Raw genomic sequence first — 22,620 nt, forward strand, 5'->3', positions numbered from 1 at the left:
AATGCTTAAGTTTAAGCTAATCGAGTTAACATATTGTTTATTAATAAAATTTTCTCTTAGTCGCCAATCTGGGCACAAATTTGGAGACCATATTGAAAAGTTTGTTCCATTAATTTTGGAATGTAGTCAGGTTGATGATGATGAGCTGCGTGAATTCTGTTTGCAAGCATTCGAAAGTTTTATTAATAGATGTCCCAAAGAGATCACCAAGAATATTTTATCAGTAAGTATCTTTAATATAAATATTACGAGAAGAAGAAACGATCAAAGATAATTGAGCGTACAATAGATATAAGTTTGGGTATACAATAGATTGAGATAGTTTGTTATTGATTTGAAAATATTAATAATTCTTTAAAATCATGGAAAAAAATATAAAACTAAATTATCCCTCTTTTAAAGGAAATTTGTCAGCTTCAGTGATAATAAGAACATTTTATATTGGTGTTTTCTGCCAGAAGTACATTTGTTAAAAGTTAACCTCAAAATTCCTGCATGAAAGCACTGACAGTGAAAATTGGACAATTCCGATGATTCAGAAGGAGTGTTGGTGATCAATAATGGACATCCTAAGTCTTGACGTCACAAAATTGGGAGGAGCTTATATTTGGCTCCAAACAATTTTGTTTATAATGTTAAACACTCATAAGGAATTTTTAATTTATTGTTTACGTGGTTTGTGTGACAAAATAAGACTTTTCATTTAGGTATTTAGTTAAAGAAACGTGCCAATAAGAGATTTTTATTCGTTTTGGCCCAGGTGAGTTAATTTAATGCAATGATTAGAACGTAAACAGTGTTGAGGTTATGTTTATTTTCAATCACTAAGGAATAAAAACCACCTGAGCAAAAACGAATAAAAATCTCTTAATTAACACGTTTCTTTAACGAAATACGTAAATGAAGTCTTATTTTGCCACACAAAGCACATAAATGAAAAATTCCTTATGACCATTTAATGTTACAATCAAAATTGTTTGGAGCCAATTTTGTGACATTTGTGACGTCAGACTTAGGCTGTCCATTTTAATGTGTATAGATATGAATCATGCAATCTATAATACACACACCGGCAAAATTAGCCGAACACGTTAAAAATGGGACATGTTTGATGTCTCGTATTTCATAAACCAGTAGTCTGATGTGAGTGATTTTAGTATGTTATAGCCTTATTATTTAAGAATATCGTTGTAATAATATTGTTGATGGATTCGACCGTTACTTGATGGAAGTTCATTTTATCTAATAATAAAACACTGAAAACGTTTGTTTTTTATACTTCCACAGAATTTATTATAACTAAGTGACTACAGCTGTTTCGGCAGAGTGCCTTTCTCAAGTGATATAGTTTACAATGTGTTTGCCTTTTTAAGTCTTGAACTGAAGAGGTTGAGGAGTGGGGAGCTGTTTGTCTCGAGTTGGTCATTCAGAATTATATCTGTATTTTTCAGTTTATTAATTTCCATAGATTCTAAAAAAGATAGCTTAAGGCCTTTATTTTGAATATGCAGAATTTGAAACTCTTCATTGAAAGAATGATTATGATCTAGAAGGTGAAGTGCGTATGTAGAAGTGTCTGTTTTTCTATTGTTGAATGCCCTTTTGTGTTCTGCTATCCGTTTGTCAAAAGTTCTGCCAGTTTGACCGATGTACGTTTTCGGACAGTCATCACACGTTAGTTTGTACACACCACTCTGTAGTTGCTTTCTCTTTCGGCTTTTATTGTTCTTAATATATTTGCTTAAGTTGTTGTTAGTTCTGAAAGCTGGTGTTATTCCTTTCTTTTTTATGTATCTGGCTATTTTTGTTGTTATCTTGCCAGTATATGTGAGAGAGCAGAAGGTACTGGGTTCTTTCTGTGGTTGTGGATACACTAATTTAAACTATATCACTCGAGAAAGGCACTCTGCCGAAACAGCTGTAGTCACTTAGTTATAATAAATTCTGTGGAAGTATAGAAAACAAACGTTTTCAGTTATTTATTATTAAATAATATTGTTGCTAGACAGGTAAATACCATTTTATACCGGGTGTACCAATCATACTGTGTTTTTTTCTTAAAGTTTGGAACACCCTGTGGAATATTCTAGCATATGTAAAGTATTAGAATTAATACTCGATTGTAGACTTAGGCTTGCTTAACATTTTCCTTTTCGATTCATTTACTTATGTGAGATAATAAAAAAGTTATGTGCGTTAACAACTATCCATGTTTTTCATCAATAAATCCTCATAGTAGGGGAGGAAAGTATACTAAATTTGCAGTTATTCGAGCGTTATGGGGACCTATTGGATTGTGAAGAGTATGTGCTAAAATCAGAAAAAGGTTAAGTTTTCCATAAAGTGGGGGACTTTTCATTTTTTAATTTAATTTTCCATTTGAAACAATCATTTTTCTCCGATTATAGTGCTATCTATCCATAATTCGAAAAAATATGTCGAATAGAAGTTGCTTATTTTTACGTAAAGAATCTGCAATAAAAATTGGGGGCTCCTATTTAAGATTTTAAATTAAATCCCCCACCCCACCTCCGTGGGGGCTCGTGATACCCCACGGAGAGGGGTGGGGGGTAAATTAAAAATTATAAATACGAACCCTGCGATATTTTGCGAAATGAACATCAGATCGTAAAACTGCAAAATACACCTATTCAATATTTTTCAAAAATCTACCGAATGGCACCAAACATGACCCCCCGCGGAGGTGGGGTGGGGGTTACATTAAAATATTAAATAGGAGCCCCCAATTTTTATTGCAGATTTGGATCCTTGACGTAAAAATAAGCAACTTTTATTCGCAACATTTTTCCTATTATGGATAAATGGCGCTATAATCGGAAAAAACGATTGGTGGAAATGTAAAATTAAATTGAAAAATGGAGAATCCTACACTTTATGGAAAACTTAACTTAACTTTTTTTGGTTGTAGCACCCACTCTTCACAATCCACTCCAGGTCCCAAGAACGCTCGAGTAATTGCAAATTTAGCATACTTTTCTCCCCTACTATGAGGATTTATTGATAAAAAACATGGTTAGTTGTTAAAGCACATAACTTTTTTATTTTCCAACATAAGCAAATGAATCAGAAAAGAAAATGTTAAGAAAGCATAATTCTACAATCGAGTTTTATCTTTAATATTTTATATATGCTAACAGGAGCGTCATTTGAAATTTTGATAGGGGGGGGCAAGCATTATATATACAATACATTTATATGCAAACATAATACAAAATTGATCTATTTCTTGTAAATTTCAGTAATTTTCAGGGTTAGGGGGGGGGCAAATGCCCCCCCTGCCCCCTATCAAATGACGCCCCTGTGCTGGAATATTCCACAGGGTGTTCCGAACTTTAAGAAAAAAACACAGTATGCTTGTTACACCCGGTATAAAATGACATTTACCTCTCTAGCAACAATATTATTACACCGATATTCTTAAATAATAAGGCTATAACATACTAAAAGAATCACTCAAATCGGACCACTGGTTTATGAAATACGAGACATCAAACCTGTCCCATTTTTAACGTGTTCGGCTAATTTTGCCGGTGTGTGTATGTATTTTATCTTTATTTTATTTCTTGAGCAATTACTTGTTTATTATAGTGACCAACATTGCTGTTATTATCACCACTAGTTTTACTAGTTCTCTGGGATAATCTTTGTTCATTAAGTTATCGAAAGTATTTCCTCTATAGACGGAGAGGCAGCGCTGAAAAATCTCTTTGAATTTACTAAAGCTAAATTTTTCACAGTTGATTACTGTGATTGTGTAGAGAAACATACTGCGGCCGGTCGAGCGAAACGTAGAACAGGGCTTACTGAGAGGGTATCAAAGTTGCTTTCCTACGAAGGTAATTAAATCCATTTACTAAGGCTGAAAATCAGTACACACATTCTAAATTGAATACAAATAAAAGTTATTATAGTCGGTCAGCTGTATGACGGGACAGAGCCGGTCGGTCGGCTTCAATGAATGTACAGGGTTATTCACTATATTTTGACCCCCTTGTAAACTGCTTTATTTACAGAATTAGAAAAAAATGTAAAATACAAAAGTTATTCGATTTTTTAATTATGATTTTTGGACATATATATCGTACTAGTGACGTCATCCATCTGGGCGTGATGATGTAATCAACTATTTTTTAAAATGAGAATAGGGGTCGTGTGCTAGCTCATTTGAAAGGTTATTCAATTCTCTATACAGTACTATAAACATTAAGATCATTATTTATACAGGGTGCCCAAAAAAATTTTTTGAATTATTAATTAAACAATTTAATTAAAAAAATTTTTTGACACCCTGTATAATTAATCATGTTAATGTTTATATTACTGAATAGGGAATTGAATAACCTTTCAAATGAGCTAGCACTCGACCCCTATTCCCATTTAAAAAAATAGTCAATTACGTCATCACGCCCAAATGGATGACGTCACTAGTACGATATATATGTCAAAAAAACAATTTAAAAAGCGAATAACTTTTGTATTTTACATTTTTTTCTAATTCTGTAAATAAAGCAGTTTACAAGGGGGTCAAAATACAGTGAATAACCCTGTACATTCACTGGGGCCGACCGACCGGCTCTGTCCCGTCATACAGCTGACCGATTATAATAACTTTTATTTATATTTAATTTAGAATGTGTGTACTGATTTTCAGCCTTAGTAAATGGATTTAATTACCTTCGTAGGAAAGCAACTTTGATACCCTCTCAGTAACCCGTGTTCTACGTTTCGCTTGACCGACCGCAGTATGTTTCTCTACACAATCACAGTAATCAACTGTGAAAAATCTAGCTTTAGTAAATTCAAAGAGATTTTTCAGCGCTGCCTCTTGGACTACTATATTTGGAATCAAATGATAGAATTTAAATCAAAATAACAACTGAAAACATTAAAATTTTGTATATTTTATAATCTTGTTTCATCTTTTTATACAGATAACAGATTTATGTTTAAAATACATGGTATATGATCCTAACTACAATTATGATGAAGATGAAAGTGCCAACGGCCAAAATGACCCAAATGACGATGATGAGGAGGATGAAGAGAATGATGAATATAGCGACGATGATGATATGAGCTGGAAAGTGAGACGATCTGCTGCAAAATGTTTAGAAGCTATTATTTCAACCCGTCACGAGCTGCTATCCGAATTTTACAAAGTTTTGTCACCAGCTTTAATCGCTAGATTTAAAGGTAAATAAAATAAGGTAGTATAAAACATTATTTATCGCCAACCGTCACTAAAGTCATTCATTATTGTACTCATTTGTCCTCATTTGCGGCAGTAAAGTAACACTTTATTGTACTGAAAGAAAAATTTTACTTTACCTGCCGCGATTAATCAAATTAACCGAGTTGAATGTAAGTGGTCGATGGCAGTAATCGAATGGCGAGTATTTGAGTGAACTTAAAATTTATTTACTTTTAATTATTAAAAATATTGTACACAATTTGCGATATTATCAATTAAATTTATGTAAAAATTCTTTAGTATTTTATAATTATATTCATATAAAGTAAATTAAAACTTTACCGATTTAGTAATTATTTAATATTGATAACTATCGATTAAAAATCGAAAACGGCCATCTTGCAAAAGTTATCTGTCATCACTGCCATGAAATTATTATGACGTCTAAAATTTAAAAAGTTCTTAAATTGTAAATTGTAAGTAAGTGATAAAACCAATATCAAATTGTTGGCGATAAAATTTTGTATGCACCACGCCAGTAAAAACTCTTTATTGAACTCGTCTGTTATTCACCACGTTCGCTCTGCTCATAATATCAGACTCGTTCGATAAAGAGTAATTTTACTGACTTGGTACATAAATAACTATTACTTGGAACAATCACCAATATATTACATACTCTAAATAATATTATATGTTTTGTCTGTGTAGAAAGAGAAGAAAACGTGAAGTCCGATATCTTCCATGCCTACATAGCTCTTCTCAAGCAAACTAAATCAACAGTAAGCGTAAGCATGGATCCAAACGCTATGGTTATGGATGACGAGGAAGAGTCACCTATGATACTTCTTCAGCAGCAAATAGAAATGCTTGTCAACGGTGTACAGGGTCAAATGCGTGAGAAAAGCATTAAAACAAGACAGGACTGCTTCCATTTACTAAAGGAACTTTGTGCGGTTCTTCCAGGAGCATTGAGTACTCATATTGGGGACCTGATACCTGGCATACTGTACTCTGTAAGCGAAAAGAATGCTAGTAGCAATATGAAGATCGATGCATTGTCATTTATCTATTGTTTGTTAACCAGTCACCAACCACAAGTTTTTCATCCATATATCAGTACTCTCCTACCTCCAGTAATAAGTGCCGTTGGTGATAACTTTTACAAGATCACCGCAGAAGCGTTGAATGTTCTACAAGAATTGGTAAAAGTGATTCGGCCTTTGAATGTTAACTCTGGTTTTGACTTCACGCCATTCACCAAAGACATTTACAGTTGTACGTTAGTGCGCTTAAGAACTGCAGATATAGATCAAGAGGTTAAAGAAAAAGCAATATCTACGATGGGACAAGTAATTTGTAACTTGGGTGATCACTTGAAAGCTGAGCTACCTTCTTGCTTACCTTTGTTCCTTGATAGACTGAAAAATGAGATTACTAGACTAACAACTGTCAAAGCCCTAACAAAAATAGCTGGGTCTCCCTTAAGTAAGTACTTTTTTATTAAGTTTTTCAATATACAAGCTACATTAGAACTGCTTAACTTTACTATGTACGTGTGTATGCGTGTGTGTGTGTGTGTGTGTGTGTGTGTGTGTGTGTGTGTGTGTGTGTGTGTGTGTGTGTGTGTGTGTGTGTGTGCGTGTGCGTGTGCGTGTGCGTGTGCGTGCGTGCGTGCGTGCGTGCGTGCGTGCGTGTGTGTGTGTGTGTGTGTGTGTGTTTGGGATATTGACTGTGAAACCTAAGGCTTCATTCGCCTAATCATATTTACCTTGAAATATTGATTATTTATTATTATATTTTTTTATTGTGCTCGTAATTCTTTTTTTTTATTTATTTATTTATTTATTGATTTTTTCTTTTATTTTTTGTTTACTTTTCTTTTTTTTCATTTATTTTTTTGAAGTTATACTTCTTTACGATCGAGGGTGCAATTTTATAACACCGGGCGCATGCGCACACAGGCAGTATGTAGTTTGTTGCTAATCTTTCAAGATATGTATGTATCAGCGCTGTCAGTGCAAATAAGTCATTAAAAGGATATATTAGTGTTTTTAGTAAATGTATTATTTATTATAATTTTTGTGTCTTTGGATTTGTCTTCCTCGGGAATAAGATATTTTATAATAATAGTAAGTACAGTATAGCCCGAAATAAACAGTACTGAAACTGAAACATAGGTTTCTCTTTCTGTACGCTGTCATACCCAAATTAACTTGTATAGACCTGCCAAGTAATTCTTAACAATTTCATGTTTCAGTTTCAGTATTGTTTATTACGGGCTATACTGTATATTTTTAAAGTATTTTTGTATACTTCACTTGGTCTATTAAATTTGTCAGTATGTATGAGAAATCTTGTAACCTGTCAAAGCAAAAGGAATATAGCTCGGTGGTAGGCGTGTGACCGGAGATCGAGAGGTCCCGGGTTCAAATCCCGGACGATTCATATTCTTTTTTTTTTTAATTTTTGGTATCGTTTTAATAAATTTTTTTTAAAACTGGTAGGTAAGAAAGTTAGTTTAATATTTAAATGAAATACAAATAACCTGTTAAGTATATTTATTTCTTTGAAATTATATAATAGAAGTATAACTTCTTACGTGCGTACAAAGTACACAATTATGTACAATTTTGGTATACATTTTCTTTATAAACTAATACTTCAAATTCTTATATTTAAACTGCTTATGTGTTGATATAACAACTTATAAACTTCTAAATTGTTAGACACTATTAATTCATAAAGATTGATTGGTTTTACTAAAAATTTCATTTTCATAATTAATTCCATAAACACATTGATCTTCGTTCTATTTTTATTACAATTTAATATCATATGTTCTAGTGTGCTATATTCTCCACATTCGCAGTTTGGGGAATTTGCCATTTTTAATTTAAATAAGTGTGAAGGTGCTAGTGAATGGTTAAATCTGATTCTACAAATAATTCTAATTACATCTTTTTTTGCAATGCCATTAGAGAACCATGGTTTAGTAGGAATTTTCGGCTGAATAATTTTATAAAAAAAGTCCTTTGGTGAAATGACTATATACAGGGTGTAACAAAAATACAGGTCATAAATTAAATCACATATTCTGGGACCAAAAATAGTTCGATTGAACCTAACTTACCTTAGTACAAATGTGCACCTAAAAAAAGTTACAGCCCTTTGAAGTTACAAAATAAAAATCGATTTTTTTTAATAGATCGAACACTGTTTGAGGTTTCTTATTGAAAACAAACATGTGACATTCTTATGATAGGAACATCTGAAAAAAATTTATAGTGAAATCTGTGTACCCTATAAAAATTTTATGGGGGTTTTGTTCCCTTAAACCCCCCCAAACTTTTGTGTACGTTCCAATTAAATTATCATTGTGGCACAATTAGTTAAACACAATGTTTTTAAAACTTTTTTGCCTCTTAGTACTTTTTCGAAAAGTTAGTTTTTTTTTAGATATTTTGAAGGTTTTGTCAAATCCACCACATATTTACGGTTTAGTACGATTTTAGAGATTTGGTAATAATATTAAAATTTATTTATAAATTACAGTTTGAGGTATACTTTGAACCATATTAAAAACGAAGCCACATCTCGATAAAAGGTGCCTTATCTGAAAAATATTAGGAGGCAAAAAAGCTTTAAAAACACTGTGTTTAACTAATGGTACAGCAATAATAGTTTAATTGGAACGTACACAAACATTTGGAGGGTTTAAAGGCACAAAACCTCCATAAAATGTTTATGTAAACATATTAAAAAAGAAGCCGCATCTCGATTAAAACTGGTTTATCGAAAAAGTACTAAGAGGCAAAAAAGTTTTAAAAACATTGTGTTTAACTAATGGTACTACAAAAATAATTTAATTGGGACGTACATAAAAGTTTGGGGGGTTTAAGGGAACAAAACCCCCATAAAATTTTTATGGGCTGCACAAATTTCAATATAATTTCTTTTTAGGATGTTCATGCCATAAGAATGCCATGTGTCCATTTTCATTAAATAATCTCTAATAGTTTTCGATATATCGGAAAAAATCGATTTTCATTTTGTAACTTCAAAGGGCTGTAACTTTTTTTGTGTGCGTATTTGTACTAAGGTAAGTTAGGTTCAGTCGAACTATTTTTGGTCCCAGAATATGTGATTTAATTTATGACCTGTATTTTTGTTACACCCTGTATATATCCCTCCATTCCTGCCTAATTATATTTTTGGAAATAGTATATAGGTGTTCTGAAATGAATGAATATTTTACAAAATTATCAGAATCTAATGCTTCCTTGGCGAGCATGTCTACTTTTTCATTATGAATAATCCCACAGCGAGCTTTAATTCAAACAAACTTAACTATTTTTTCTTCCTCGTACAAGTTTTTAAAATTAACTAAAATATTTAGTAAGAGATAATTAATATTACAATTAGTTGATGTTTATCTAAATCACTTTTACAATCTGATACATATTATTAAAAATTTTTGCTTACTAAATAAACTATTTTTATATACATATTTTAAGGCTTCTAATATACCGATTTGCTCAGCTGAATGACTTGAAAATTCACTCGGAAGTTTTTTTGCCTCGAAATAGTTTTCTATAGGGTCCCAAAATGCACAAGACGTTTTTTCGTCTTTTTTAGATGCGTCTGTAAATACGATATGATGATTTTTAAAATAATTCTCTGTCTGAATTAAACATCATATTTCTCAACGACTTCGGATAAATGGAATAATCTCTTAGAAATTGTATTTCTATCTCAGGCACATCAGTTAAGTTTGTTTGGTATATTGGTAACATTTCGTTTCTATACATTTTGTCTGTATATTCTAAACAGTCTTTATACGATTCACATAAATAAGTACTATGTACTTGATTTTTGTTTATTTTTTAGGTATTGAGTTGCCCATTTTGCCGGATGCAATGCCGATCTTAGGACTATTCTTAAGAAAAAACCAGAGAGCTTTGAAACTGACTACGCTGCAATTAATAGACTGTTTGATCAAAAATTATCACAAAGACTTAAACGAAAATTTGTTAAAACATATTGTAGTTGAAATACCGCCGTTACTCGATGAATCTGATCTTCACATTGCTCAATGGACCCTTATTATTTTAAAAGCTATTGCTGTGTATCATCCCAAAGCCTTGATGAACATCAATGATACCATTATGCCGCAGATTTTAGTACTTGTGAAATCACCACTGTTGCAAGGTAAGTTTCAAACTAAATTCGTTCAAACTTACATCGGCCAAACTAGTAGAACCTTTAATAAATGTCTAGCAAAACACAAATACTCCGGTCAACTTACACATCCGACGTTACAAAAATTACCATCAAGCTGAAAATTAGCAGGATTGTTCAAAATACCATCATAAATGAAATCTAAAAAGTCCTCATAAATCCGACCCGAACTAAAAAATTTACGCAGGGTCAAAGGTCACCAAATATAGTTTTTAGCGATTTTGAAATTTAGATAATTATCCATAAAGAATGTCTTATTACCTTTTTTTTAAGACGCACCGTTTGTGAGATACAACGATTCAAACAGTTGTAATCGTCATAATATGCGCACACGTTTCCACACCACCTTTGAGGTAGTGTACTTAGCGCGTTTTTTTAACGTGGTTTCCCCAGTAGGCCTATTCCTCCGATCTGTTATGATTCTGTTTAATTTGAAGCTATTGAATAATTGATATTGGCAAGGGTTAAAAATGATAAAAGCGGTATAAATTAAAAAAAGGTAAATTTATCCAGCTGGTTCATAATTTTCTAATACTTCTGCTTCCTCTTATCCTTGTTCTTCTTCTTCTTCTTCCTCACCTTCTAGTTCTTCTTTTTGTTCTTCTTGTTCATCCTGGGTGCAAGTAAATTGTCCCAATAATGACACATCGCATGGCTCCTCGATAAAATCAAATGAATCCTCAATTGTTGGTGATTCAACATTGGAGCACGACCGGTTTTGACAATTAGTGCATGCTACCGAACAAAACAGTCCAACTTTTTTGCAACCACATTTAGCGCTACTTCCCTTTTTACAGTTGCAAAAAATTGTGTTCAGGAGTTTTTCCGGTGCAGGTGGGAGTAAAGTTTGAATTAGTTCTTTCCATTGTCGACTACTTTCCATCCCCAGTCTTTTGGATCTAGCTGATAACCAAGCCACACTTGAACTTGGTAATATACCCGAAAAAGATGTTGATGAGCAGCCGCTGAGGTTGGAGGAAGACAAGATAATTGCACTTGATTTTTATTTCGAGTATTTTTAAAGAAACATGCATATCGAAACTTATCTAAGCACGTAGTTTTTTTAGGCGCTCCATACATAGAGAGAAGAAAGCTAATTCCGTTGGAAATAACTTCTTGTGGAGTTTAATTAGTTTTTTTTTAAACTTCAGCACATTCAAGTAGTATAGGTTTAATACGTATTGTCACTAAGGAGTAGTACTCAAGACTAATTAATACCTCGAGGGTGTCATCTATCTTAAGGATTTCGCCACCCAGGAAGGTAAAGGTGTAATTTGCATGATGGTAAACAAACTAAATTTGCATAAAGTTTATTGTATATTGAAATAATTGATGGATTCGACCGTTACTTGATGGAAGTTCATTTTATCTAACAATAAAACACTGAAAACGTTTGTTTTCTATACTTCCACAAAATTTATTATAACTAAGTGACTACAGCTGTTTCGGCGGAGTGCCTTTCTCAAGTGATATAGTTTACAATGTGTTTGCCTTTTTAAGTCTTCAGCTGAAGAGGTTGAGGAGTGGAGAGCTGTTTGTCTCGAGTTGGTCATTCAGAATTATATCTGTATTTTTCAGTTTATTAATTTCCATAGATTCTAAAAAAGATAGCTTAAGGCCTTTATTTTGAATATGTAGAATTTGAAACTCTTCATTGAAAGAATGATTATGATCTAGAAGGTGAAGTGCGTATGTAGAAGTGTCTGTTTTTCTATTGTTGAATGCCCTTTTGTGTTCTGCTATCCGTTTGTCAAAAGTTCTGCCAGTTTGACCGATGTACGTTTTCGGACAGTCACCACAAGTTAGTTTGTACACACCACTCTGTAGTTGCTTTCTCTTTCGACTTTTATTGTTCTTAATATATTTGCTTAAGTTGTTGTTAGTTCTGAAAGCTGGTGTTATTCCTTTCTTTTTTATATATCTGGCTATTTTTGTTGTTATCTTGCCAGTATATGTGAGAGAGCAGAAGGTACTGGGTTCTTTCTGTGGTGGTGGATACACTAATTTCAGGGCTTTCTTATGGAGTTTTTGGTTTAAAATTTTGTTAACTGTTTGTTCGTTATAGCCGTTGTTTACTGCTATTTGTTTAATGATGTTTAGTTCTATCTCGAAGTTATTTTTTGTCATGGGAATTTCTGTCAGTCTATGTATCATGCTATGGTAGGCTGCTAATTTGTGTTGTGTAGGATGGGATGATGAATTGTGTATAGTTGTGTCAGTATGGGTAGGTTTATGATATACGGAGAACTCATGTTTGTTGTGTAGTCTGGAAATCGTTACATCTAGAAAGTTTATGGAGTTATTCTGTTCTGTTTCTATTGTAAACTCAATATTATTATGAAGTGAATTAATATATGATAGAAATTGGTCAAGTTGTCTGTTAGTTCCTGTAAAGCATACTAGTATATCATCCACGTATCTCCACCAATATAAGAACTGTTTAAATACGGGATGTTTAGAAATTGTTGTTTCAAGTTGGTTCATAAATATATCTGATAGCAATGGGCTTAGAGGATTACCCATAATATCCTAAATTTTCACCTAAATTCACCGTAAAAAATACACTAGAACTAGTTAATAAAATACAACATTTTCAATTGCCCAACAACTCCAGACTAATTTCATTTGACGTAAAAAATCTTTTTCCTAGTGTTCCTCCTACAGAAACTTTTGTTTTAGTTAAGAATCTTTTAGACCATAATAGTACAAATCCGATCATTGCATCTGAAATTTTACACCTTCTTGAAATTTGCATAAATCAAGACTATTTTGAATTCAATAATCAAATATACACAAACAACAGTTCAGGACTTATTATGGGTAATCCTCTAAGCCCATTGCTATCAGATATATTTATGAACCAACTTGAAACAACAATTTCTAAACATCCCGTATTTAAACAGTTCTTATATTGGTGGAGATACGTGGATGATATACTAGTATGCTTTACAGGAACTAACAGACAACTTGACCAATTTCTATCATATATTAATTCACTTCATAATAATATTGAGTTTACAATAGAAACAGAACAGAATAACTCCATAAACTTTCTAGATGTAACGATTTCCAGACTACACAACAAACATGAGTTCTCCGTATATCATAAACCTACCCATACTGACACAACTATACACAATTCATCATCCCATCCTACACAACACAAATTAGCAGCCTACCATAGCATGATACATAGACTGACAGAAATTCCCATGACAAAGAATAACTTCGAGATAGAACTAAACATCATTAAACAAATAGCAGTAAACAACGGCTATAACGAACAAACAGTTAACAAAATTTTAAACCAAAAACTCCATAAGAAAGCCCTGAAATTAGTGTATCCACCACCACAGAAAGAACCCAGTACCTTCTGCTCTCTCACATATACTGGCAAGATAACAACAAAAATAGCCAGATACATAAAAAAGAAAGGAATAACACCAGCTTTCAGAACTAACAACAACTTAAGCAAATATATTAAGAACAATAAAAGTCGAAAGAGAAAGCAACTACAGAGTGGTGTGTACAAACTAACTTGTGGTGTCTGTCCGAAAACGTACATCGGTCAAACTGGCAGAACTTTTGACAAACGGATAGCAGAACACAAAAGGGCATTCAACAATAGAAAAACAGACACTTCTACATACGCACTTCACCTTCTAGATCATAATCATTCTTTCAATGAAGAGTTTCAAATTCTACATATTCAAAATAAAGGCCTTAAGCTATCTTTTTTAGAATCTATGGAAATTAATAAACTGAAAAATACAGATATAATTCTGAATGACCAACTCGAGACAAACAGCTCCCCACTCCTCAACCTCTTCAGCTGAAGACTTAAAAAGGCAAACACATTGTAAACTATATCACTTGAGAAAGGCACTCCGCCGAAACAGCTGTAGTCACTTAGTTATAATAAATTTTGTGGAAGTATAGAAAACAAACGTTTTCAGTGTTTTATTGTTAGATGTATATTGAAATGTTTATTAGTACTTAGCAATAAACATTTTGCCTAGAAAGTTGGCTTTCATTATTATGTTCAAACCCTTCTGAGAAAAGAATAGGTAGGGTGATTAGATTAGCCGACGTACCGATAGAACGTGTTTATTCCGACAAAATCCATCTTTACAAATTGAATAAGACGCATAAGGAAGAATAATTTTTATAAGTTAATAATTCTTATTATTTTCGCGTTACATTAACTTTTTAAAGTTTTTTTTTGTTGGCTGTAATATAATACAGCTTATACATTGCATCCCTCGGTAGACCGCAAGCTGTATAGTAGAAACATTATCATATTTATAATATCTTATATTATTATGTGTAATATAAGTTAAGTTGACGACAGAATATTATGTTTATGATACTTGTATTACAGCTTCATGATGTATATACGTGGTGTACTAATACATATTATGACGATTAGAACTCTCTCAACATTGTATCGTTGTATTGAAACGGTTCAAAAGAACGCAATTATTTTGCCTTATGCAGAAACCAAAAATTGTAAATTTATCGTAACATGTTTTTGTCTCACCCTGTACACATAAAAATATAGCTTCATATGCCAAGCGAATGTAAGGAATTTATTTAAACGTGAGAATTTGAAGTTTATCTGTCTTGTTACAGAAAGACGTTATTGTATTTTACGGTCATATATTCGATTCTCTGTGTTCCGTTTGTGATGTAAAAACAATAGTTACAATGTAGCTAATGATGGTTTTGGCTCCAGTATTCCTGGTAGTTAGATACACAAAACGTGCTCGTATCATTATTAGAGAGCACATGTGTTAATTGTGGACTCAGCAATATCTTTACTTAGAACTGTAGAACGGAGTGAGTTTTGCTGACTTTGCAAACTAATTTTGGATGGTTCCATACTAAGTAGGTTGGGCTTAGAACATGTTTTGTTTTTTTTCTATTGGTCGATAAAAAGTGTAGGAAGCTTAGTTATTTTTTTTATTAGTCAATGATGAAAGAGGGAAGGATTAAACTTTTTTCTTATTGGTTGATTGGATGAGTAGGCTAGAATGAGAAATGGAGTGGGTTTTTGGAAGGAAGCGTTTTGGTTTGGAGAGAAAGATTCAAGTTCTGAGAGTGGGGAATTCAAGTTTGAGCTTTCAAAGAGAGAGGTTTGTTGAGCCTCGGCTGGAGCCGCCACGGCGCGGTTTTCTGAAGAGTTTAGTTTTCTGAGAAAGTTAAGTTCGAATATTAAGGTCCGACATACAGGGGAAGGAACTATCAGAGAACTGCTGAAAGTCCACTTCCCCGGTTCCCAAGTTACAGACTTAACTTTGGAGAACTGCCAGAAATCAGAACTAGATACCCCTCTGTGGGCATCCAAGGAGAAATGGCAGGCAGCAAAGAAAGTAGTAACTGGGGAAAAAGTAAAATGGGCATTACACTCATTCGAACCTTATAAAGCGCCAGGATTAGATGGGATTTATCCAGTACTATTGCAGAAGGGTTCCGACCATGTACAGTGCTTCGGAGCAGTTTGGCTCTAGGATATATTCCAAAGGCATGGAGTAACTCATCAGAATAACTTTTATACCAAAACCTGGAAAAACTGGACAGGATGGGGCAAAGTCTTTGTGACCAATAAGTATTATGTCTCTTCTGCTTAAGACGCTAGAAAAACTGCTAGATAGGCATATACGGGATGGCATATTGGAAAACAGACCGATACATAAGAACCAGTATGCATATAGAGCAGGAATGTCAACAGAGACAGCATTACATCAGCTTGTAGAAAAAGCTGAATATGCTCTCAAGCACAAAGAGGTACTATTAGCGACCTTTTTGGACATAGAAGGAGCGTTCAATAACATATCCTTAGAAACAATCTCAAGAGCATCGAGGAGAAAAGGGATCGATGAAATTTGTTGCAAGTGGATAGACCACATGATACAACAGAGACTCGTATATACGTCCATTCTAGGGGAGAGCATTATCGCCCAGGTCCGACGAGGGTATCCGCAGGGAGGTGTTCTGTCCCCGCTAATATGGAACCTTGTCATGGACGATTTGCTTGAGTCCCTGGAATTGAACGGCCATGAAACCCTGGGCTATGCAGACGACTTGGTAGTCCTTGTTCAGGGAAAATTCCAAAACATAGTAAGGGAACGCATGCAGCAGGCCCTTAATATTGTCACCAAATGGACTGAGGAAGAAGGGCTGAGAGTCAGTCCTTCCAAAACAGTCACAATTGCGTTCACCAGAAGAAGGAAGCTGGAAGACTTAGGGCCTCTGATCCTTAATGGTGAACAATTGGAGCTGTCTAAAGAGGTAAAGTATCTAGGGGTTATACTGGACCCAGAACTTACCTGGAACCGACAGCTTGAAAGAGTAATTAAAAGAGCGGAGGCGACATTAATGCTGACCAGACGCACACATGGAAAAACATGGGGACTCTGTCCGAAAATGGCGTACTGGACATATATAACGATAGTGAGACCCATGATAACATATGAATCCTTGGTATGGTGGACAAAGATGCAGCAAAGAACCGCTATAAACAAGATAAGCAGGATACAAAGACTTGCATGCTTGGGAATAACGGGAGCAATAAAAAACAATACCGACGGCGGCACTGGAAACCCTGTTAGACCTACCCCCTCTTGATATATTTATCAAAGGGGAAGCGGTGGATGGGAGCATACAGGCTGCAAGGAAAACCAAGGGATAAATACGAGAACCTTGGGCATAATCAGATTTGGAACCAAGGTGGGGTAAGTATATCTGATACATACACTGACCACATGGTACCAAAATACACATTTAATAGGAACTTCGGAATAGAAATCAATGACCGAAGGGAGTGGAACAGCATCAGTAGCAAAATCAGGGGAACGATCTGGTATACGGACGGATCAAAAACCGATGAAGGCACTGGAGCCGGTATTTTTAGTGAAACAGAGAATGTAGGACTCAGTTTCTCACTAGGAACATACACAACTGTGTTTCAAGCGGAAATGTACGCAATTCTGTAGTGTGTCACAATGAACAACTTGAGGGCCTATGAAAATAGACGGATCAATATACTCACAGACAGCCAAGCATCACTGAAGGTATGGGAATGCCGGCAAGAACTGGAAGAACTGGCCGAAAGAGATAGTGTAACTCTATTCTGGGTGCCAGGACACCTGGGATAGACGGTAATGAGAAAGCAGATGAGCTGGCAAGGAACGGTTCATCAACTTCATATTTTGGCCCAGAACCTGCTCTAGGAGTACCTAAAACAATAATTAGGGGACAAGTCAGGGAATGGGTCAAAAACAAACACAAAGAATACTGGGGGAACGTACCTGGTCAGCGACACGGGAGGCCCTTAATAAGGGAACCCTCAAAACGGAGAGCTGAGGAACTAATAAAATTACATAGGAGTCAGCTCCGCATATTTACAGGTCTTCTCACGGGTCACTGTGCCCTGAAAGGACACCTGAATAGAATTGGGCTGTACGAAGGGAACCTTAACTGCAGACTGTGCAATAGGGGAACTGAAACAGCATATCATGTACTGTACGAGTGTGAGGCTTTGGATAACAAGAGGCAGGCTATTTATGGACAACCAAAATTAACTCCAGCAGAATATGCCACCAAACCCATGCTAGGGATGTACAATTTGGTACGTGGCACCAAGCTTATGGATTGGGTGACATAAAAGGTAGGATGGTTGGCACAATAAGCCCATGAGGCTGCAGTGCCATCGGAGACATATGTCAGACGACCTCCAAAAAAAAAAAGGTCCGACATAGCTCTTAATCAAGTTTTTTAAGTTCCTGAAAATGTAGTGTTAGAAACAGTTCTCCTTTCGTGACTTCCTAGTCACAAGCCAAATGCCGCTGTTAGGCAAAGAGCCAGTTTATTTTAGTGTATACTACACTACCTAAGTTTCTTTTTTTAAAGCAGTTATGGATTAAGTACCAGAGTCATGGATAAATTCATGCGTTAGGTGTCAATATTAATAATAAATACTTCCAAGAAATTAAATAGAAGTTATTTAAATATTTTAAAAAGTCAATATGAGCAGACTCATTTCGAATTTTATTTATTTTGGAACAATTATTTGGAAGTTTATTTAATTCTGCTGAAACTTTTCATAAATAATAAACATTTTTGTACTATTCTTTATCTAAATTCAGTGAAATGTGCGTGCTTTGGACATCCACAACGTGAAGATAAGGACAGGACTATATGACAAGGTATTGTTTGTAAACCTTTTTAATGTTTTTGTAAACAGAATCTCTTTTATTGTCTTCAAGAGATCCATCATTTCATTTTTTTTTAATTTAATAAAATTTATTTCATTTTGCAATAATGTTTTTTGCTTGATAATATTATTATTTGATCCCTTTTTCTTGTTCCTAAATGATATTCAACTGAGAACACTAAGGTAAGGTCATGATATATTTATGTTTATGTAAATGTGTTTGTATTTTATGATAACTATATATTTTTATTAACTTGTTAGGGCAGAGGCACCACTTATGTCCACTTTAAGAACTTTCTTTATTATATTTCTCTTGAGAAACATGAAGGATTCGAATAAAATCTTTCCGCTCAATGCTATTTTTACTTTCGAATTAGCTCTACTAAGAAATCAAATGATCATAAGAATTCAATTTAGAATGAAAATATTATATTGTTTTATATTTTGAACAACAAAAATCGCCACTTTTGGCCATGTGTTTCTACATTTGGCCATACAGTTTCCCCACTTTTGGCCACCCAGAAAATAGGTAAAAATAAAGATACAAATTTGTTTGATGAGACTAACAGACTAAACAGGTTTGATGAGAACTAACTGGACATTGTATGTGTAATGTTAGCAATTTTTGTTAAAATAGTTGTTGTAAAATATAAGGATATATTTTATGTTTTTTTTATGAGAAAAAAAAATTGTAATTTTTAGGTATACTTACTTTCTAGTTTTTGTATCTTTTTTAATTTGCTATTGTTGTAACAACTTTTATGAAAACAAATTCTTTTGAATATTTACTTTAATTTAATTTTTATTTTGTAAGAATTTGTTTTATGTTATATTATTTAGTTTAAGACCTACAATTATTTTTGTACTTTGAGCCATATAAGCTCTGCTTTGGCTCGATATTATTGTATAATAATAATAATAATAATAATAATAAATTGATATTTATATGTTTAAATATTTATTGAACTACAAAAATAGGTAAAACAAAATAAATTTCCGGTAATACAAACAAATAGGCAAAAAGTATTGAAAACTGTTGTACGTTTTCTTCCTTGTTCCTGGACAATGGAATCGGGTAGTTTTCCTAAAATATCGTTTTTATCTATACTGCAAACATCATTTTCAATAGGACAAAACACAGTTTTCTCTTCATTATCACTTTTGAAACATTGTATCTCATACTCTTCTTATGAAAGGACATCTATAATTTTGCCAACATATGTATATGTTGTCGTATATCTTTACCCAGTTGCTTAAATCTTACAAGCACAAAGTCTCCCAATTTGAGATCATCGGTATCGAACATTTCAATATTTTCTTGTTCTGGTTCCACGAAGTCAACATCGTCTTCACTGCTACCAGTTTCCTCCCAGTCTTCATGTTCTTCCGAAGAAGAGTCTGAATATAGATCTTGTTTTTTAGGTTTCGTCGTTTTTAGTTTTGTTGTCTTTTGTTCCATTTTTTCGACTTTATTTTGTTCCTTCATCTGCTTGTTATGCTCTCGAGCCTGCTTCCTTTCTTGCTTTTGTTTTTCTTTATCATTTTTAAGTTTCTCACATTCTTCATGATACTCCACCCAGTTATTAGATTGACAACACTTGGTGTGTATTCTTTTGTTCTTTGAGTCCGGTTCCTTTTGTTGAGGGTAAGGGAGAACATTGTAAAATACTGTTGAAGAAATCGGTTTTTGTGCAAAAAAATATTACGTTTGACTTCTTCTACCTTATTTGAACGAAAACTGCTATCCATCGCAATACTGATAGCAGTCGATGTGGTCGGAACTTGATCGCCTAAATAATCAGAAGTTTCCGAAAACACAGCATTGATTATATCATCATTTACAGTAGATACCAGTGGACATATATTTGGAGGAGCATTATTATCAGGTTCTGGATCTTCTCTCGCCAGAACCGGATCTCTACTTTCGGTTGATTGAATTTCTACTTCATTTGTAATTTGTAACCAAACACTGTATAGCGATTTATATTCAATATTACCTTCCCATTAATATTTTTTTTGCTGTCGTAAATTGGTCCAGAATACCCACATCAATTTTTGAATCTAAATATTTAAGAAAAACTGTGGCTTCAGTGTTAATATCTTTAGTTTGAAACACATCGAGTTTTCTCAATACAATTTTACTGTAGTCCACATTATTTTCCGAAAAAGGATACAGACCTATGGCTTTAAATCCCGATATTATGTTTGAGGTCATTTTTGGATCATAAATCAACTGAGCAAGTGCCATTTCCTTATCTGACGAAGTTTGTTCATCGTATATGTGTTTTCTTCGCGGTCCAATTACAGTACCTACCACTTTTTGGGGCTAAACAGAAATGGGGCTGTTTCATACATATTATAAATCCTTTTTGGATAATCTAATATACTGGTAGCACTCATATCACTTAAATTCATACGAACCTCGTCGAACCATTTACTATTTTCTCTTCAGTTACTGCACCTCTACCACCGTGAATGTATTCTGCTTTCTTCTGGGAAAGTTGCTTGTGCCTGTTAAGGAAGCTGTAATACCATTTTTTTCCTGGTTGATCATTGACAAAAGGAGTTTTAATATTTGCCTCTCGAACAAGTTTTTGTACTGAACTCAATAACCCATCTTCGCAGAAGTTAATATCCATTCAACTAGGAGGTCTTCAGTCTCTTTTCCCAAGTGAGAGTCGAATCCACAGGGCACTGAATTTCTTGGAGACTTTCCGGATATTTTATTACGCAAAGTAGTTCTCGGAACTTTAAATTGACGACTGGCTGTGGCCACAGGCATTCCTTCGGATATGCCATTTAATGCTAAATTTACTTTTGAAGGTGAGCACTGGAATTTAGGTATTTTTACCTTTTCTACTCTGCTCTTATTATTCTTTAGTGCGTTTGGCATTTTCACTAAAAGAAATAAAGTAGGTATAACTATGTAAACATGCTACATTAGTAGAAAAGTAAACTAGTAGAAAAGTGGATTTCGTTTACCTACTTGTGGCCAGCAGGTTGGCCATAAGTAGGTAAATAGTGATTTTTCGGTTTCCACGTATGGCCTCCGTCATTTTTTCAAATTTCATACTATTAATTATAATGAAAAATAAATAATATCAAATAAAAAGTGTCTATTTACCTTATCTAGCACTTCCAGTGCAGAAAAAATATCATATAGTATTGTGTTGAAAAGGATGATTTCAGATATGTTTCTTATGAAAATTCGTTAGCTAGCTTGGCACTTGCAACACTCTACCACTCAAACATCAACAATAAAATAATCTGATCAGTTAGGTAGGTTTTTGTCACTGTTCCCACTTCCTATAGAATTATTTGACGTTTAAGCAGCTTCAAGGTTATTGGTTGATGGACGCCAAATCACAGCGAAATGGCCATATGCGGGGTAGTGGCCATAAGTGGTGCCTCTGCCCTACTTTAATTATTTTTTTGAAGTTTTAAGTATGTTTCGTCTTTTATTCTCTTTTAATTATGGCGCCCCCGAGCAATTGAGTTTCTATTATATTTAAAATCTATTAAGAATCCACACCCCTAGATCTCTGAAGACTTAGATCTGCCGAGGTACTCCGTAAGATTACGTAGCACCAATTATATTTTTATCTTTGTTTAATTTGTCGAGTTACATATTATCTTTTCTTTGCCTTTGTTATCCACGCTGGGGCTGTTATACAAAAATGGTTTCCATTCGTGACGCTGGTGTTACAGTATCTCAAAAACGGTGGCTCTTACGAAAAAAAAGTATTAAGACATTTTTTATAGATAATTATCTAATCTACATTTTTTGTTAGAACTAATTTTATGATAAAACTTACCGTTTCGCTGAAAATCGCTAAAAACCATATTTGGTGACTTTTTACCCCGCGTAAATTTTTTAGCTCGGGTCCGATTTATGAGGACTTTTTAGATTTCGTTTATGATGGTATTTTGAACAATCCTGCCAATTTTCAGC

The 22,620-nt window shown here is 33.9% G+C and overlaps 1 protein-coding gene across 1 annotated transcript in view; it reads left to right on the forward strand.

Moving 5' to 3' along the window:
• Positions 1–22,620, forward strand: part of LOC126893447 (cullin-associated NEDD8-dissociated protein 1) — an 81,487-nt gene that overhangs the window by 14,766 nt on the left and 44,101 nt on the right. Inside the window, exons 5-8 of the mRNA XM_050663649.1 lie at positions 61–223; positions 4,953–5,214; positions 5,924–6,700; positions 10,103–10,423. Coding sequence (XP_050519606.1) covers positions 61–223; positions 4,953–5,214; positions 5,924–6,700; positions 10,103–10,423 — 1,523 coding nt within the window. The remainder of the gene's footprint in view (positions 1–60; positions 224–4,952; positions 5,215–5,923; positions 6,701–10,102; positions 10,424–22,620) is intronic.

The sequence above is a fragment of the Diabrotica virgifera genome, chromosome 10 (genome assembly GCF_917563875.1).
Source record: "Diabrotica virgifera virgifera chromosome 10, PGI_DIABVI_V3a".
Classification (NCBI taxonomy): Eukaryota; Metazoa; Arthropoda; class Insecta; order Coleoptera; family Chrysomelidae; genus Diabrotica; species Diabrotica virgifera.